The following is a 14,780-nucleotide window of genomic DNA, read 5'->3' as shown; positions in this document are numbered from 1 at the left end:
TTGCCTTGCATATTCTTGCATTGACATCTGCTTCTGTACTTACCTGTTTGTCAAGTAGCTATTTGACTCTTGAAGCCTGCTGCCTTCAGTTTGATTGGTTCAACACTTGACATTGCACACTAAATTCAAAATGGCCAACTTCCTCATGGCTTTAGGGCATTGCACCAAGAGACTTTTTTATAAGTCAGGAGATGTTATATGTGCCTAACTTTTGTGCATCCAGGTGACATGGACCCTTCACGTTACTTTATTGAATTTTCAAAACTATTTAGGGGGCATTATCGAGCCCACTTGCCACACCCAAGCCCAAAACCCATAACAGATCATTTCTGATACATGTGCAAAGTTATGTTAACCTGATGCGCCAGATGATTTGTTACACAGAACCATCTGAGAAGTTGTCCTTGAAAACTGTTTGGAGCAGGCACTTTCAAAAATTACTCGACAGGTGATTGGATGAACCATCAGTCTATCACCGTCTTGCTTGCAAGGCATCTGGATTTGCAAGATCGCAAGATCACACAAGAATCCTCAAAGGATGCTGATTGGTTCGAACCAGTGGTTTGGACAAATGCGCATATCCATGGATGTATTATAAGAGCTGGATAGGGCTCTTGTAATACATCCATGGCTCCGCCGCTCAGCCTTGCAGCCAATTTTTCCCAGTAGCCACTTGCGGTATTGCAGTAAAAAAATCACCCTTCTGCCCGAAAAGCATTTTCCCCATTGACCACCAACCTCTGTAAAATTGTTGACAGTACACCTCAAACTGCAATCAAAATCCCATTCACTGGAATGTCACATTTGTTTTGATATCAGTTCTTGCATGCTCTTACCGTAATGCCTAGTGTATACAATGTGGGGGCCAGTTTGGCCACCATATTGTTTTTCAAAGTGGAGTTTGGCTTGTTTTACGTTGTGAAAAAAGTGTAAGACATGCAATAAAAGTCTTGTAATAACATTTTATTATATTATTATTTATGAAAAAAATTTATTGATATTTCTCCATCCAGAAAATAGACTACCTTAAAAAACCCTATTTGTGAAAACCACTGCTTTCTGCAACCAGACCACATGAGACCAGGTCTAGAAAACATATTACAAATAAAAAGTAACAAGATTAATAAATAAGTAGGTAGGTTTGCTATGAACATTAAAATATATTTAAACAATTATTGGCTGGTTCAAAACATCTAGCACCAAATGCAATTAATTTGTTCATATATTGTATATTTTATACTTTGTTTAGTAGGATACATGTCAAATAATGGTATGTTTGGTCATCTCTTTATAAACAAGCAAATATAACTTGTTATCTTATATGTTCAGTGGCTGCATCAGCTGCATAAGAAATGGAAATACAACCACTGTGTGCCACGTATACACAGGTTGCATTTACAAATGATGAACCGTGGTGACAGTAAAGAAAATTGGCTAAAGAGTGAAATGGGGGTGATTGCACTTTTCCTGCATTTAGACCAGGTCTAGCTCAAAAAGCACTATGCGTAGATAGTGTCAAACCTAGACTAGATTAACACGTTGACTGTAAAGAATGTAGTTTTAGTTTTGTGAAACTTCTATTCTATTTCTGAAAACTGAAAAAAGGGCTATTTTACATTTACATTCAATAATGTTAAGATAGAATTAATGTCATTGTCTGCAGTGACCAAATCTGTGACTGCGTCACAACAAGCATGTTTGATTTGTGGCCATTCTCTTCAGAGAAAGTCATATCACTCAGAACAGCAGGGTGTCAATCACCTCACAGCTGGCGATAATGAGGCAGTGCCAGAATAACCAGAACAGCTAGTGGGAGGATTTAGGCATGGCCTCACATCCGGCCAGGCTATTAGTTAGTGACTAGCTTAACTGTTACAATACTACATGACTGTAGTGGGCCATAATGCTTGTAAAGCAGAATTGTGCTGCAAAGAACATTTATGACATTTAAACTAAGCCCACCTGCTCATGAAATGATTCCATGATACTGTGCTCAAATGGTTCATAAATGGTCTTGATTTTTACAATTCTCAGTTCAAACAGACTGCTGGCTTTCATAGTTGGTCTCTTCCCACAGACTATAGTATAAAACATGGTGGACACTAATGACCTGACATCCAACAACAAGGCAACAAAGCTCAAGCTTCATCTTAATAATAATACACACAATAATACACTCATCAGAATAAACCCTGCATATCTCTCTAAATATTATGTTTTACACATTTGTTCTCATTTACCAAAGCTTCAACATCTACAGATTGCCACATAAATTACTCATCCAAATAAATTGTTTATCACATCAATCAAACTGCTGTGTCCAACTTTACTCACAGCTTATAATATCACTTGATTTGACATCTAGGATATTGTGCTCAGTGACCTGAAAACACCCTCATGTACAGATTTTAAGGACATTCACTAGTATTTCACTCCTAGTGCACCTCTGATGTTTCCTTTGATCTAATTTTGATCTGATCAGGGTGCTTACTTCCACTTTCTTCACTAATCTTGTTTGGTTGATTACACAGAAGTCAAGTGCTTTGTGCTCATTAATCCTGAAGTAAACAGCAACCTCTGTTTCTTTCTGTTTTCATCAAAGCACATCATACCTCCAAATATTTGGGTTGTTAAATGAACAGAACTTTAATAATGTCTGAGAAATTCAGAGGTGTTTGCACTTTGAAATGTCTGGCGTTATCCATAATTATAAATAATACATTTAATATGAAAGGGAATAAACAAGCAATACATTCTGCAAATCATTTTTATTTTTTGAAATTACATGATTTCATTATTCAGCTTCAATAGAAAATACAAGATATAACTTGTAAACAAATAAAAAAAGGAATCAAATCTATCAAAATGAAAATGTGTGCTCTTGAAATGACATCATCCAAGAGTCCTACTTTACAGCATGACTTTTTTCACAACTAATATTTCAGTCATCACACACAGTGATCACGATAAATACAACTGAATAAGTTAAGGATTCATAATTAAAGGTTAAGTAAAGAAGGCACTTTTGTACGGTCGGGTGTCACAAATATTCTGAATGTGCAATAACAGCTGCTTTTGTGGTATTGAATGAAGTGATGAATCCCATTTGCTTGACTGGGATTTTTTTCTTCTGACTGAGAAACAATTAACTGGAAAAGATTACAGTGAATATAATTCTTTTTCTTTTCTTTTTTTTTAAACATTTTTCTATTCCTAATGGAGTCCTGAGCTTCGGTACTTTTACATTCAATTCACATGAATTACATATTAAACATACACTTTAACATGTAACACAAATTATACATTTAATTTATAAAGAGAAGTACAATTATTACATTAACCTTTGAATATTAAAGGAATAGTCCAACATTTAGGTAAACATGCTTATTTGCCTTTTTACCAAGCATTAGATGAGAAGATCAATATCACTCTCATTACAGTGGTACTGATCTTCTCATCTAAATCTGTGCAAGAGGGTATATAAACATATTTCCTAAAACATCAAACAATTACTTTAAAGTCATCGGACCAAGAAATGTCTGAATGTGATATCCAACATGAAAAGATGGCAGCAAAACAGAATGTACACTAGTGTATGTATCTGATGTGCTGTCCGTGTTCATTATATCACCGCTAACAGAGAGGGATATGTGCTGACAAGACACTTTATTATAGCTGTGTAGAATTGCTCCAGAACAGTGTATCATGAGGTCTGATGTTACTGGTGCAAAGTGGATGTCACATTATTATACTTCACTGTGCTCAAGAGATCCTCTCTGTAATGCTGTTGGATAGTGAATGACAGTCTTATTATGGAGCCGGTGTAGGCTTCAACACTACAGGAACAGCTGACTGCTGTGAGTTTGTGAACCATGAAATCCATCATTCAAAGACTCCAACTATTATGATGAGTAAAAGTAAACCTGCAGCCCCACACATGGTAAGGAAGAGAAGTTTCTGTAAAAAGGAGAAGAAACAGAGACGTAAGTAGCTGTAACTAATGGAATCGCAGGTTTTGCTTGCTAAAAAAAAACTTCATTAAAAATCCATCAAACCATTTATCAGATGAATGCATTAGTAAATAAATGAACGGATGGATGAATGTTCAAGGAATGGAAGTTGTATGTGGGTGTTATTACCTCATGCAGTAATCACAGTAGGTCTCATACAGGAGGTTTGGTTAGTCCAACAGACAGGCCAACAATTAGTGCAATGACGGCAAGCAGGATCAATAGAGCAAAGGCAAGGATAATGTATTTCTGCCAAGTAAAGAAGATGGTGTTACTTGAACTAAAAGTAGTGATATGAGCACTATAAAGAGATTCATACAGTAGCTGTAAGTGGTCGCATGGTTTGTCATTAGAACCATCTTGTATAATTGACATTTAAAAATGTTTTTATTCGTGACAACTAAGCAACACATAATTAAAAAGGAACACATACCCTCCGGGATTTTTTCTGGTATCTCACTGCCTTTTTGGTCTCTTCTTTTGCCCGACAAATGTATTCAGCTGCATTGGAAACGTTGTTCTCAATGTTGTTGACCATATCTCCCTGTAAATGAGAGAATCTGAATTATTTTATTTATCAAATGAGAGTTTTGTTTGGTAACATAGATAAAGAAACATAGTGGCTGCAGACTGGTACATATGGTTAAAGGTCAACACTGACATAAGACTGTACATTTGAGAAAGTAGGACAAAGTAGATACTATTACACATCAACTAATACATAAGACCTGACCTGAAAGAACTATATCTGACAAAGGCTTTTTTTTTTACCTAAGTAACAACCAATGATATTTAGCTGTTACCTGAGTCTCAACCAGCATTGCCATGTCCATGAACATCGCATGGAGCTCTCTGATGCTCGACTCCAGACGCATGATGTCCTGGTGTCGTGATTCTATCTCATTTAAGGCCTGACGTGTGATCTGAGAATCAGAAATGATCTAAAAAAGGAGATAAAAGAGTACCAAAATGAATAATTCTTAAAACAACACCAAACTGATTTTTCCCAGTTCTGGTTGACGAAAAAAAGCCTAGCACCCCACCTCAAATGATTTATTATTTCTCTGCCACTAGATGGCAGTATTACCTTCTAAACCTGCAACAAGAGTGTTCAGTAGGGTAAGAGAAAACTTACATCAGATGTGAAAATTGATGGATTTCCACTTTCTAGCATGTCTTCCAATTCTTCGTTGGTGGTCACTCTTCCAGCTGAGATGATAATAAGAAAAGCGAGTAATGATTATCCAACAATGAACTGAACTTACCACAGTTTGCTTAATCACTAAAACACATGCCACATTGGTCTCTTTAACCATTTAAATGTCTTACATAAAATGTCTTAGAGACATGATGCGGTATCTGTCATTTGAGATTATTAAGATATAATTTACAGGACTCGGGTGAAGATTTTATATTGACATGGCAGCAGCAATTTATAGCTTATTTGGAGGAAACTGAGCCCTAAGATTTTTTTTTTAATATGACAACACTCCTACTTGTAACCTTCTATTTCTGCTCTGGACCTCTGATATACTATCTGGGATTAGAATATAAAAGGTCATTGCACTGACCAGATATCCCGCTTGAGCCGTTATTGATAAGAGAACAAATTATGTCTAACAATTGAATGTGGTTATTGTCTGTGTGCCTAAAGAAATAATTATCTAATGTAGCCTGTTTTAACTTGTGTTGTTTTTGTTGTTGTTTTTCATTCTTTAAAAACAACAAAACGACTCAGATGTTTAATTGACAGAAGTCCCAGATTATTGAGTAAGTCATATCCTTGTAAACAATGAATGCCTGTGTTTGGCCTTGACACAATACACTGCTATGTGTTTAATCCCAGGATAATGCATTTGTCTGTTGGTGTTGTGGAGCTGCTCCATATAAAGCCTGTTGTGTGAGGAGATGAAGCCTCATTGTACTGTAGCTCTATTGATTGAGCAGACAGAAAAATAATGTCTCTGTTATCCACCCAGGGGACACTGCTACAAAGACAATGCAGACTTTCCCCCCAAGCAATGAGAGATTTATTGTATTGTTTAATGAAACAAAAAAAATCCAAATATGATATCCCTCTTTAAAAAAACAGATAATGTGTTAGACAGCATTAAAGTAAAGCACACTGAAGATTACTATTGAAGTTTAAAGTCATGTAAGACTTCACTTACATGTTTGAGCCAATTTTTTGTGGTTTTGAGGACTTTTGAGAAAGGAAAACATGCTGCAATTAAACCCTAAATCTCAGCACAACAGTTGCAAACAATGCATTTTCAAGTGGTTTAGATAATTTCATGTTAAATTATAGTCAGCTCCTGCTGTGCTGCTCAGTTTATTCATGGATAAGGGTTGTACTTGTGACTAAGATTAGAACTGTCTCAGGAACAAAGGACCCCTCGTAGAGAAACAGCTGCTGAAACTCTATAAACAGAAAGCTTTCCTTTCCTGAAACCATCCCTCCTGTTGTACAACAACCTCCCTGGAGAGGCTGATCTCTGTGCAGGTGCTTACTGTATGTCACATGCCTTTTGCGATGGCTATTCCTCAGAGATGCTGCACCAAACACAGCAAAACACACCTCGTTTACAACTCATCAATACTCCTCGTGCAAACACGGTATCCCTCCTGAATGATGTAAATTAATGTTGTAACTCCACTACAGCACAGGCCGAGGTTCGTGCGGCATTGTCAAAGACAGGTGAACTACTGTTACACAGGCCGCTGAGCCCTCTGCTCGTTTCCCGGGCAACACAAACACAGTGAGGCGTCTCCAGTATCAGGTTCTTCCGTCTGCAGAGTGGAGAACCAGAGCCTCTCATTAATGCTGGCCGCAGGGACTGTGGGAGACTGTCCTATTTTTTACCTTTCACTATTGTCTTGTGTTACTCATATGTGCATAATACAATGCAACTGAAACACGCTGTCCTTGCATTTGTTTGTCATTGTAACTCTGAATTGAGATATCCAAGAATGCTCCTCAGAATACTGGTTGAAAATATGAAGTTGTCTGCAGAGACGTTGAAACTAATAAGCTATTAAAAATGCAAACAAACCTATATTCTCATTTATATTATATATTGCAAATGCTACAATTTTGCACATCCTGTTAATACTGGAACAAAACTACTATGTATATCTTACTAGTACAACAACTACTACTAATTTCAGTGACATCAAATCTCACAAAACACAGAAATTCTCGTGTTTGGATGTGATCAAGAACAAGAACTCCATTTAGAGTTGAATTGTGACTTTGGTTTGAGCAAAAGAGAACCTTGACATCTTGAAGAAACCTGAAAAAAACCCTGTCCCTGCTGGCGTCTGTTTATCAACAAGGTTAGTGTCCAGAGAATCAGAGAGGAAACCGGTGTGGTCTGTTTCCTGGATCCTGTCCTGACACAGCCTCAGGGTTTTATTTGTCGCTCTTTTATCTCTAGATTTGGGAGTCTTGCACTCATAATTCTTGTACGTACAACCAAAGACAAGCAAAAAAGGGAGTATTTCTTGTCAGTATTAGCAGTTTCCATCAACACTAACTCTTAAAAAGAATAAGAGACCTTAAGAACCTGTACTCCCTGGCCTCACAAGGGTACAGGAGGGTTAGTATTTGTCACTTACTTATCTCCAGCTGTCTCTGGATCCTTCCTTTGCTTCTTTCCCGAAAGGACACTTGAGTCTCGTTGTACTGGGTCATGACCTCCACAAACTTCCTGGACAGCACTGTGTGCTGAGGACAAGTGAAAACACAAGGACAGAGGATGACGAATGAATGTGGGCGTTTCAGACCACAGTGTATGTCTTCATTTAAGCTTGCAAAGCAATTCTGAACAAGATGCTTACATTGTTACATTTTCATTCAAGGTTCAAAATTACCACCAAACAAAGAAAATCCCAATTTAATCTGAAAACTCATCCTGTAAAACAGTAAATTTTTGGATTTGATTGTGAATAATCATTATCTTACATATTTTGCCAACAAGGCAGATAAATCTACACAAAAACATTATCCACATTTCCCACCTGATGTTTGTGCATGACAGATTAAGTGACTAATGATGACCATGTATGGTCAGGGTATCTGATATGTGTGTGTGTGTGAGGAGTTACCACTCGTTGATTTATTTCCTGACCTGTGTTTTCTGGATCCGGAAGTCAACAGAGGATCTGTTAGGTATGTCATCTTTGGGCATACCTTGTTCCATGGCTTCAGAGGAAGAGAGGTATGACACAACATTACACAACAACAAAGTAGAAGACATCAGTGTTAATGCCATAAGGTCAATAAATCTGAATAATATTTAATATTAATAAGATTTGAGGTGTCTTACTATGACATCATGTCATGGTTCAACTCACATTTTAGTTTCATTCGCACCACATTGGCATTCCCTTTGATATCGTTGGTTAATGCATCAAGCTGATCCTTTGTTCCTTGACACACACGCACACACACACACACACACACACACACACACACACACACACAGATGGGAAAAACATCAGACTCTGTTTGCTGATGAGGAAAAATAATGTCATCCAACTAATCACTCTGGCCTTCCCTCCTGTAAATATTGGATTTATTGTAGGTTTTCATCTTGTAACTTGGCAACAACCCTGCGGCAATATTGCAGAGGTCACACTTCACAGAGCCCATTGTTTCTGTCCCTGGTGACCATTTCCACGTCATGGATCTTAAAACACCGTACTACAGTGTGTTACATTAGACATACTCATTTCCTCATGGCACCCTAAACAGACTCTTTTTCCTGATGGACTCCTCAGGCATCAGCTCAGCTCACACACTGAACAAGGCCATTGGCTAATCCTCTGGTCTGTCTCCATATTAACAGTGTGCCACTTTGACATCTGCCTATTATATCGTTTTAAATAATTTGTCGTACTTTTAAACAGTTTCTGTTAAGTTAAAGAAAATTTAAGTTAATTTAAGTTGTACACTAGGTGTCAACAAACATCTGCAAATGAAACATGTTAAAATCCTCCTCTTATTATAAGCTCCTAATCAGAGCCCAAGCTACAGTGTTTTGTGGGTTTTGGAGCTGAAACAGTGCTGTTTCCTTCACAATGTTTCCTGACAGGCAGCTATTCATTCACAATGAGGAGGAAAATTGAAGAAAGGAAGTGAGACATTTGTTGCATTTGTTGCCAGAAAAATCAAACTCCTGCCAAGCAGGTCACAAAACAATTCAATGCAAGAGTTCAAAAACAACAGAAAACCAAATGAATCATGCTTTCTGACTTTGTCCTTAATGTTTGATTGAGGCACACACTTACTGTCATCTGGGTTGGGTGCAGACAGGATCATGCTGTGCATCTTCCTCACCTCTTCCACTTGGTGGGAGATCTTATCAATGAGCCCTCTAACTTCTTCCACCTGCATCAATCACCACGTAAAAACAGTCAATACCTTGGATCAACCCAGAGCCCGAAACCTGTGCGTTACAGTGACACCCACCCTTCTGAAAAAGCTCTCCATGAAGCCATCTCTGTCCACTGTGACTGCAACATCTTCCTCTGCTTGTGTTCTGCTCTGTACGGATGGGAAAATACAACTGAGTGACTTTTTTTTTTAATTTTGCGCAAATGCATCAGGATGTTTTACCTGTCGAGGTTATAGATAGACCACTTACAGCACTCAGTTCAGCCAGTCTATCCTTCATCACACCGATCAGCTCGTCTCCTGGACAGATAATTCTAGTAAAACACCCGCTGGGTCATCCTGTAATAAGTCTCCATATGTGGTGAAACATTGAGCCACCAAGCTGTGGACTGAGGTCCGGATGGCTGGAAACAAATACAGCAGGCCTACATGAATGACGTTATTTAGTATTTAAACGAGTCCTAGAAATGGAAAGAGCGCGTCCGAGTTCTCCAAAAGTTGTTTATATATATATCAAAAGTAGGTCTAAGGTGAGAGCTCTACAAAATGAAAGCCTGAAGGAAGGAGACTACTCAGCTCTGGTCTGTGTTGATATTACTCACCGCAAAAACACAATGAGCCCTAACAGATCCACAATATCTCTCACCGGGATACGCCTCTCTCTCTCTCTCTCTCTCTCTCTCTCTCTCTCTCTCTCTCTCTCTCTCTCTCTCTCTCTCTCTCTCTCTCTCAGTCCACCCTCAGTTAAATTTGATCAGGCCATTACGATAAACAACCATATGAATGTAATCATATAATTTGGGAGGGTAGAGAACAGAAAAGTGATTAATATTATAATATCCCCATAAAAAATCTCCGAATTACAACACATTATAAGAGTCTCATGTGGTTTATTAAATGAAAACCACAACTTTTTTATTAGATGATGATTTTTACTTTGACAGCAAACACACCACCAGGCAGTTACACGAGAGGATTTAATAAATAATAGATTGACTGGACTATGTGGCCACTAAACTATAATCCACCTGACCACGCGATGGCGCTGTTTACCTTCAAATTGAAATGGACCTTGAGGGACTGTGACGGAACTGGTGTCACAAAACAAAAATTCCCATTTGTCACACCGCTATTTATATATATTATTTCTGCATGGTGGTGAGTTATATTTGAGAATCTTCCTTCTTTTTCGTGCGAGTAATGTGGTTGAAGTATAATAAATAAATCACCCAGAAAAGTTAAAAGTAATGTTGCAGATACTGTATCTGTTGCAGCAGTTTCTGTGTCTGAGTGTCTGTCAGCAGACCGTTACTAAAAAACCACCCATCCTCAACAGCATCCCTTATTGTTCCCAGAGAGTCCAGGGTGTTGCCCTTTAATCTGCCCCAATATCCAAACTAATCATGAGACAAATGTTTATCCGAATCTTTTATCTGGATCACACAGTATTCAATCCCCGCGCAATCTCCAATTACGCACAAATAACGCCATGTACGCACAGCTGTAACGCCCCTCCTCAGAAGATCCAAAAATGACATCACATTTTGCAATTCCCACGTTCAGCCCAACAACCCAGTGCGCCTCCACGGAGTTTCTCTACTCTTTGCAATTGTCCAGATGCAGGCACAGAGAATAAAACGCCTAGAAACAACTCTTAGGTCAATGTAGGAATAAAGATCACGGATTACAATTTTCTGCGTGGAAGTTGGGCTTCAGTGTTTTATCATGAAAGAACAACCTCTGAAGTTTTTCTGCCTCTTACCAGAGCACTAAATTGACCTTTTTCTTACTGGAGCTTTTGTTATAATTTTTATACATTTAAAATTTTGGACACGTGGACTGATTAGAATTCTTTTCCGAATCTCGGAATAATGTGTGACTTCTCTTGGATTCATCTTTATTTGGGGATTTAACAATATTGTTTTAGAACAGAAGAAATGGTACTTTTTTCAACAGCTATGGAGCTTTCTTTGCAAATTCACATTTTCACAGCTTTTGTCTCCTGTATGAAGGTAAGAAACTTTTGACAAGTGCAGGCCAGTCACAGCCTTTAGTAATCTGATTATCTGTTGTATAGCAGCCTTTAAAAATCCATTTGATTTCTTTGCAGGTTTATGCTGAAGCGGTACAATCTGTGCAGCATCCAGGTAATAATGCATTTCTGCATGAGTGTTGTGATTGCTTTAATTTAACCATACTGTCATAAGTTGCTAAATTAGATGTCATTATACAGCTATACTGTATATTGGATCAGAAATATACAGATTCAATAAATATAATATCTGCTAACATCCAGACCAGAAGATGTTATTGATTTGTTTGCTGCTGGTCTGCATTAACAACCTTCACAGCTGTTTGTTTTATTATTTAAAATATTTGAATCCCCCCAAATCCAAAATTGAGTGCCAGAATAATACATTTTGAGTAATGCGACAGCTTGATTGGGGGAAAAGCCCTTTCTAGATCCTTGTTTTACCCATGAACTCTCCGTCCAGGCCTGCAGGTGTTGGCCACGGCCTCACATTATTGGCCTCTCGATGCTGTGGAAGGAATCCATGAACTGTGGAACCCGATTGGAAACAGACCAGGTTATGTTAACGGAAGTAACATAAGTATGTGCATATATAAACTGTATATACTCTTGAGAACGCAGCACCTAAATGTCTGTCTGTTTGATCTCTGCATGGTCTTCAGCTATTTTCACCACAGCAATCGTGCTTTTTAAATATGCTGCTGTTGTATGCAAAGCTCTCATATACTGTGCAGTATGTTAGATTTATCACTGATATTATAGGACAAAATATCTGGTGTGTGAGCTAACTTATTGTATTATACTTTACATACATTATCCCATAATCTGGAGGTAGTAAGAGTATGATAAAACGTGGTTTATAGTTTAGAGATAGATTGAGAGACATTTACTTCTTTCACATGCAGCCATGTTGTCCCTACATTTGTCAGTTTTTCAAAAAGAGATACATTTGAAGAGGGATCAGGTATAGACTCGAGTATGATGTGTGAAGTCGCTCTGACTTAAGGAGATTCCTCGATTGAAGAGGAAAAGCGCTGCCACTGTGCACTCAGCTCAGCATCACTCTGTCTCATACCTGCGCACCACGTCCCTCCCATTGTCTTTCTTTCACTGTTCTCTTGTCTCCTCTGTCATGTGTCTATATAGGTGTGAATCACTGTTTCTCTCCGTTGTCTTTGTCCAGCTCTCAGAATCCACAACCACACTGTGCTCCCTTCCTCCCATAACTCTTCCTATGTGTATACCAATGACTCTGCCTACACTAACATTTCTGCAACAGTAGGTGAGAATCAATCACTTCTGCTCACTGAAATTCATTCGTGCATCACCCACTGCCCTCTGTTGTCTGCTCTACCACACACCTAACCACGGTAGAGCTCAGCATTTCATACTTTTCTCTTTATTTCATCCGTACAACACAAGATGAGGAATTCTTAGCTTTTAAAAATGATTTTTTAGTGTTCATTGTTTGGATGCACACGATTCCAGTTTGTACTGCCAGCAAATCAGAACTGTATTGTATTAATACATTTAAGCCACATGTTAAGTGTCTTTGTGTTGTTTTATGAGATACCAAGAAAGCTATAAAATACTTGTGTTCATTAGTTGCAAAACAATATATGATTAGTTGACTAGTAACAGTGTTGATTTATTCGTACGAGCAGAGAACTGAACATTCTCAATATTTTGGTACTAAGGCAGATCTCCTGGCTAGAAGACACTTATCTCAATTTTCAAGCAAAATGATGTCCTTGATTTTTGCTTTGCCGCAGATATTGTTGAAGGAATGGTCAACAAAGGCATCTTCCTGAATGGAGACAACGGCGGTACCTTCCTCCACTTTGGAAACTACCAGAACTCTTGCATTAGTGACCCTACTTTGTGCGGTCCTGAGGGTGAGTGTCAAATATCACCATAACTTGCTGCTTGCTTATTACACTGTAATCTGCACTGCAGTTTATGTATATGATAACTTGGCACAGCACAAATCATTTTTAATCTCTCGTATTGATGACAAATGTTTTTCTTCATTCTGCAGGGATTACTTTCTCCTTTTTTTGGAAAAATCACGAGGCAGAGTCGCGTTTTGCTGTAGCCTCTGGAGGGAAAGTTATCTCTAATGGCTTCTCTGTCTACACCAATCCCTTTGGAGGTTATGTGGAGTTTTACACTCGAGGCAACAACCACAGATGGAAGGCCAATATCAAAGTTCCAGGTACTGTGAATGAATTTGCCTTTCAATTACACAGTGTTCTTGCAGCTGAATTCCTCTGAGGAATGGTCTGGAAGATTTTTTTTTTTTTTAGTCTTTCTTAGTTTTTTTTTTTTTAGTTTTCAACCATAAATTGTAAGCTATGTAATTGCATTCATGGTTTGGTTAACTGAAACCAGATGTAGCCGCGAACATTTGATTTGGCAAGTCAAGGATAAATTTCATAAATCTTTCACAAAACATACAATTATCATGGACGTGTAATGAGATGTGGTCTTTTCCCATCTTAAAAAAAGATAATGTTCCCTGACTTTGGTGATTGGTAAAGGTAAAGTTAGATGAAATGTGAAACATAATGAAAGTCATAGTATGACCAATAGTTTAAATTAAGTTACAAGCATTACATTTGTATTATAATAAGATGAAAAGATTTGGTAACCTATTGTGACAAAGTGGAATAAACCATATTAGACTTAAAGTTATGTGAAGCTTTTACAGGTCAGTATTTTGCTCTCAAATGACTTCTGTCATCTTCTGTTTTGGCTGCAATTACTCAAGATTGTATTCACAGGGCGTCATAACTCAATTTTGTTTTGCGTGTCCAGTTACGGAGGATCAAACATCATCTGGCTCTCATACTGTGTGACATGTCGAAGTTTTGGGACATGATGTCAAAATCTGTCAGTTCTTTCTCTTCACATAAGTGAGGAAAAGCTTTGAGGGTAATGGATCAAATCTCGAGGTGCCCCGTGACTGAAATAATCATCAGTGGAGGCTTAGACTGTCAGAGTATGCAAAGAGACATATCTTTAAATGAAAAGGGTTGAAATGTTTATGTGGCGGTGGTCTTTGGCACATTATATTCTAACCACAAAAGTATTAATGTGTTTTGGTTGTTTTGCTCCTCTGGTAGAAGTTTTTTCAGACAGTGAATGTTTTGTCTTTTGGGACTTTTACCCCAGAGAAACAAGAGGAAGTTCTTTGTATTGTAAAATTAATTGCAAAGATTCTGCAGGACCAGAACAGACTCTGATCTTGAGGTCTGGTGGACACACATGTATATCATAAAATAATAATGAGAAACAAAAAGTGTAGAGCAAAACTTGTTGGTCTGTTGTTTGGTCCACC

At 38.0% G+C, this 14,780-nt stretch overlaps 2 protein-coding genes across 4 annotated transcripts in view; one reads left to right on the top strand and one right to left on the bottom strand.

Moving 5' to 3' along the window:
• Positions 1-2,753: 2,753 nt before the first annotated feature.
• stx2b (syntaxin 2b) lies at positions 2,754-10,040 on the bottom strand. 2 transcript variants are annotated; one of them, XM_044366370.1, is made up of 11 exons: positions 9,659-10,040; positions 9,484-9,558; positions 9,303-9,402; positions 8,367-8,441; positions 8,141-8,214; positions 7,629-7,737; positions 5,146-5,219; positions 4,814-4,951; positions 4,444-4,554; positions 4,140-4,259; positions 2,754-3,957 (listed from the first exon to the last, which is right to left on the bottom strand). In XM_044366370.1, exons 1-10 carry the CDS (start codon positions 9,686-9,688, stop codon positions 4,164-4,166), a joined length of 882 nt encoding a protein of 293 aa, XP_044222305.1. In that variant the 5' UTR covers positions 9,689-10,040; the 3' UTR covers positions 2,754-3,957; positions 4,140-4,163. The 2 variants fall into 2 exon arrangements, with proteins under 2 accessions (XP_044222305.1, XP_044222312.1); XM_044366377.1 differs by lacking the exon at positions 4,140-4,259.
• Positions 10,041-10,155: 115 nt separating this feature from the next.
• adgrd1 (adhesion G protein-coupled receptor D1) overlaps positions 10,156-14,780 on the top strand; it is a 32,084-nt gene continuing 27,459 nt past the window's right edge. Inside the window, exons 1-6 of one of the 2 annotated variants that reach the window (XM_044366351.1) lie at positions 10,156-11,420; positions 11,519-11,555; positions 11,904-12,020; positions 12,624-12,722; positions 13,213-13,335; positions 13,479-13,655. In XM_044366351.1, coding sequence (XP_044222286.1) covers positions 11,346-11,420; positions 11,519-11,555; positions 11,904-12,020; positions 12,624-12,722; positions 13,213-13,335; positions 13,479-13,655 — 628 coding nt within the window. In that variant the 5' untranslated portion in view covers positions 10,156-11,345. The remainder of the gene's footprint in view (positions 11,421-11,518; positions 11,556-11,903; positions 12,021-12,623; positions 12,723-13,212; positions 13,336-13,478; positions 13,656-14,780) is intronic. The other variant, XM_044366360.1, reaches the window with a different exon arrangement.

Source organism: Thunnus albacares, chromosome 2 (assembly GCF_914725855.1).
Source record: "Thunnus albacares chromosome 2, fThuAlb1.1, whole genome shotgun sequence".
Taxonomy (NCBI): domain Eukaryota; kingdom Metazoa; phylum Chordata; class Actinopteri; order Scombriformes; family Scombridae; genus Thunnus; species Thunnus albacares.
This window is presented reverse-complemented; position numbering and strand designations above follow the sequence as displayed.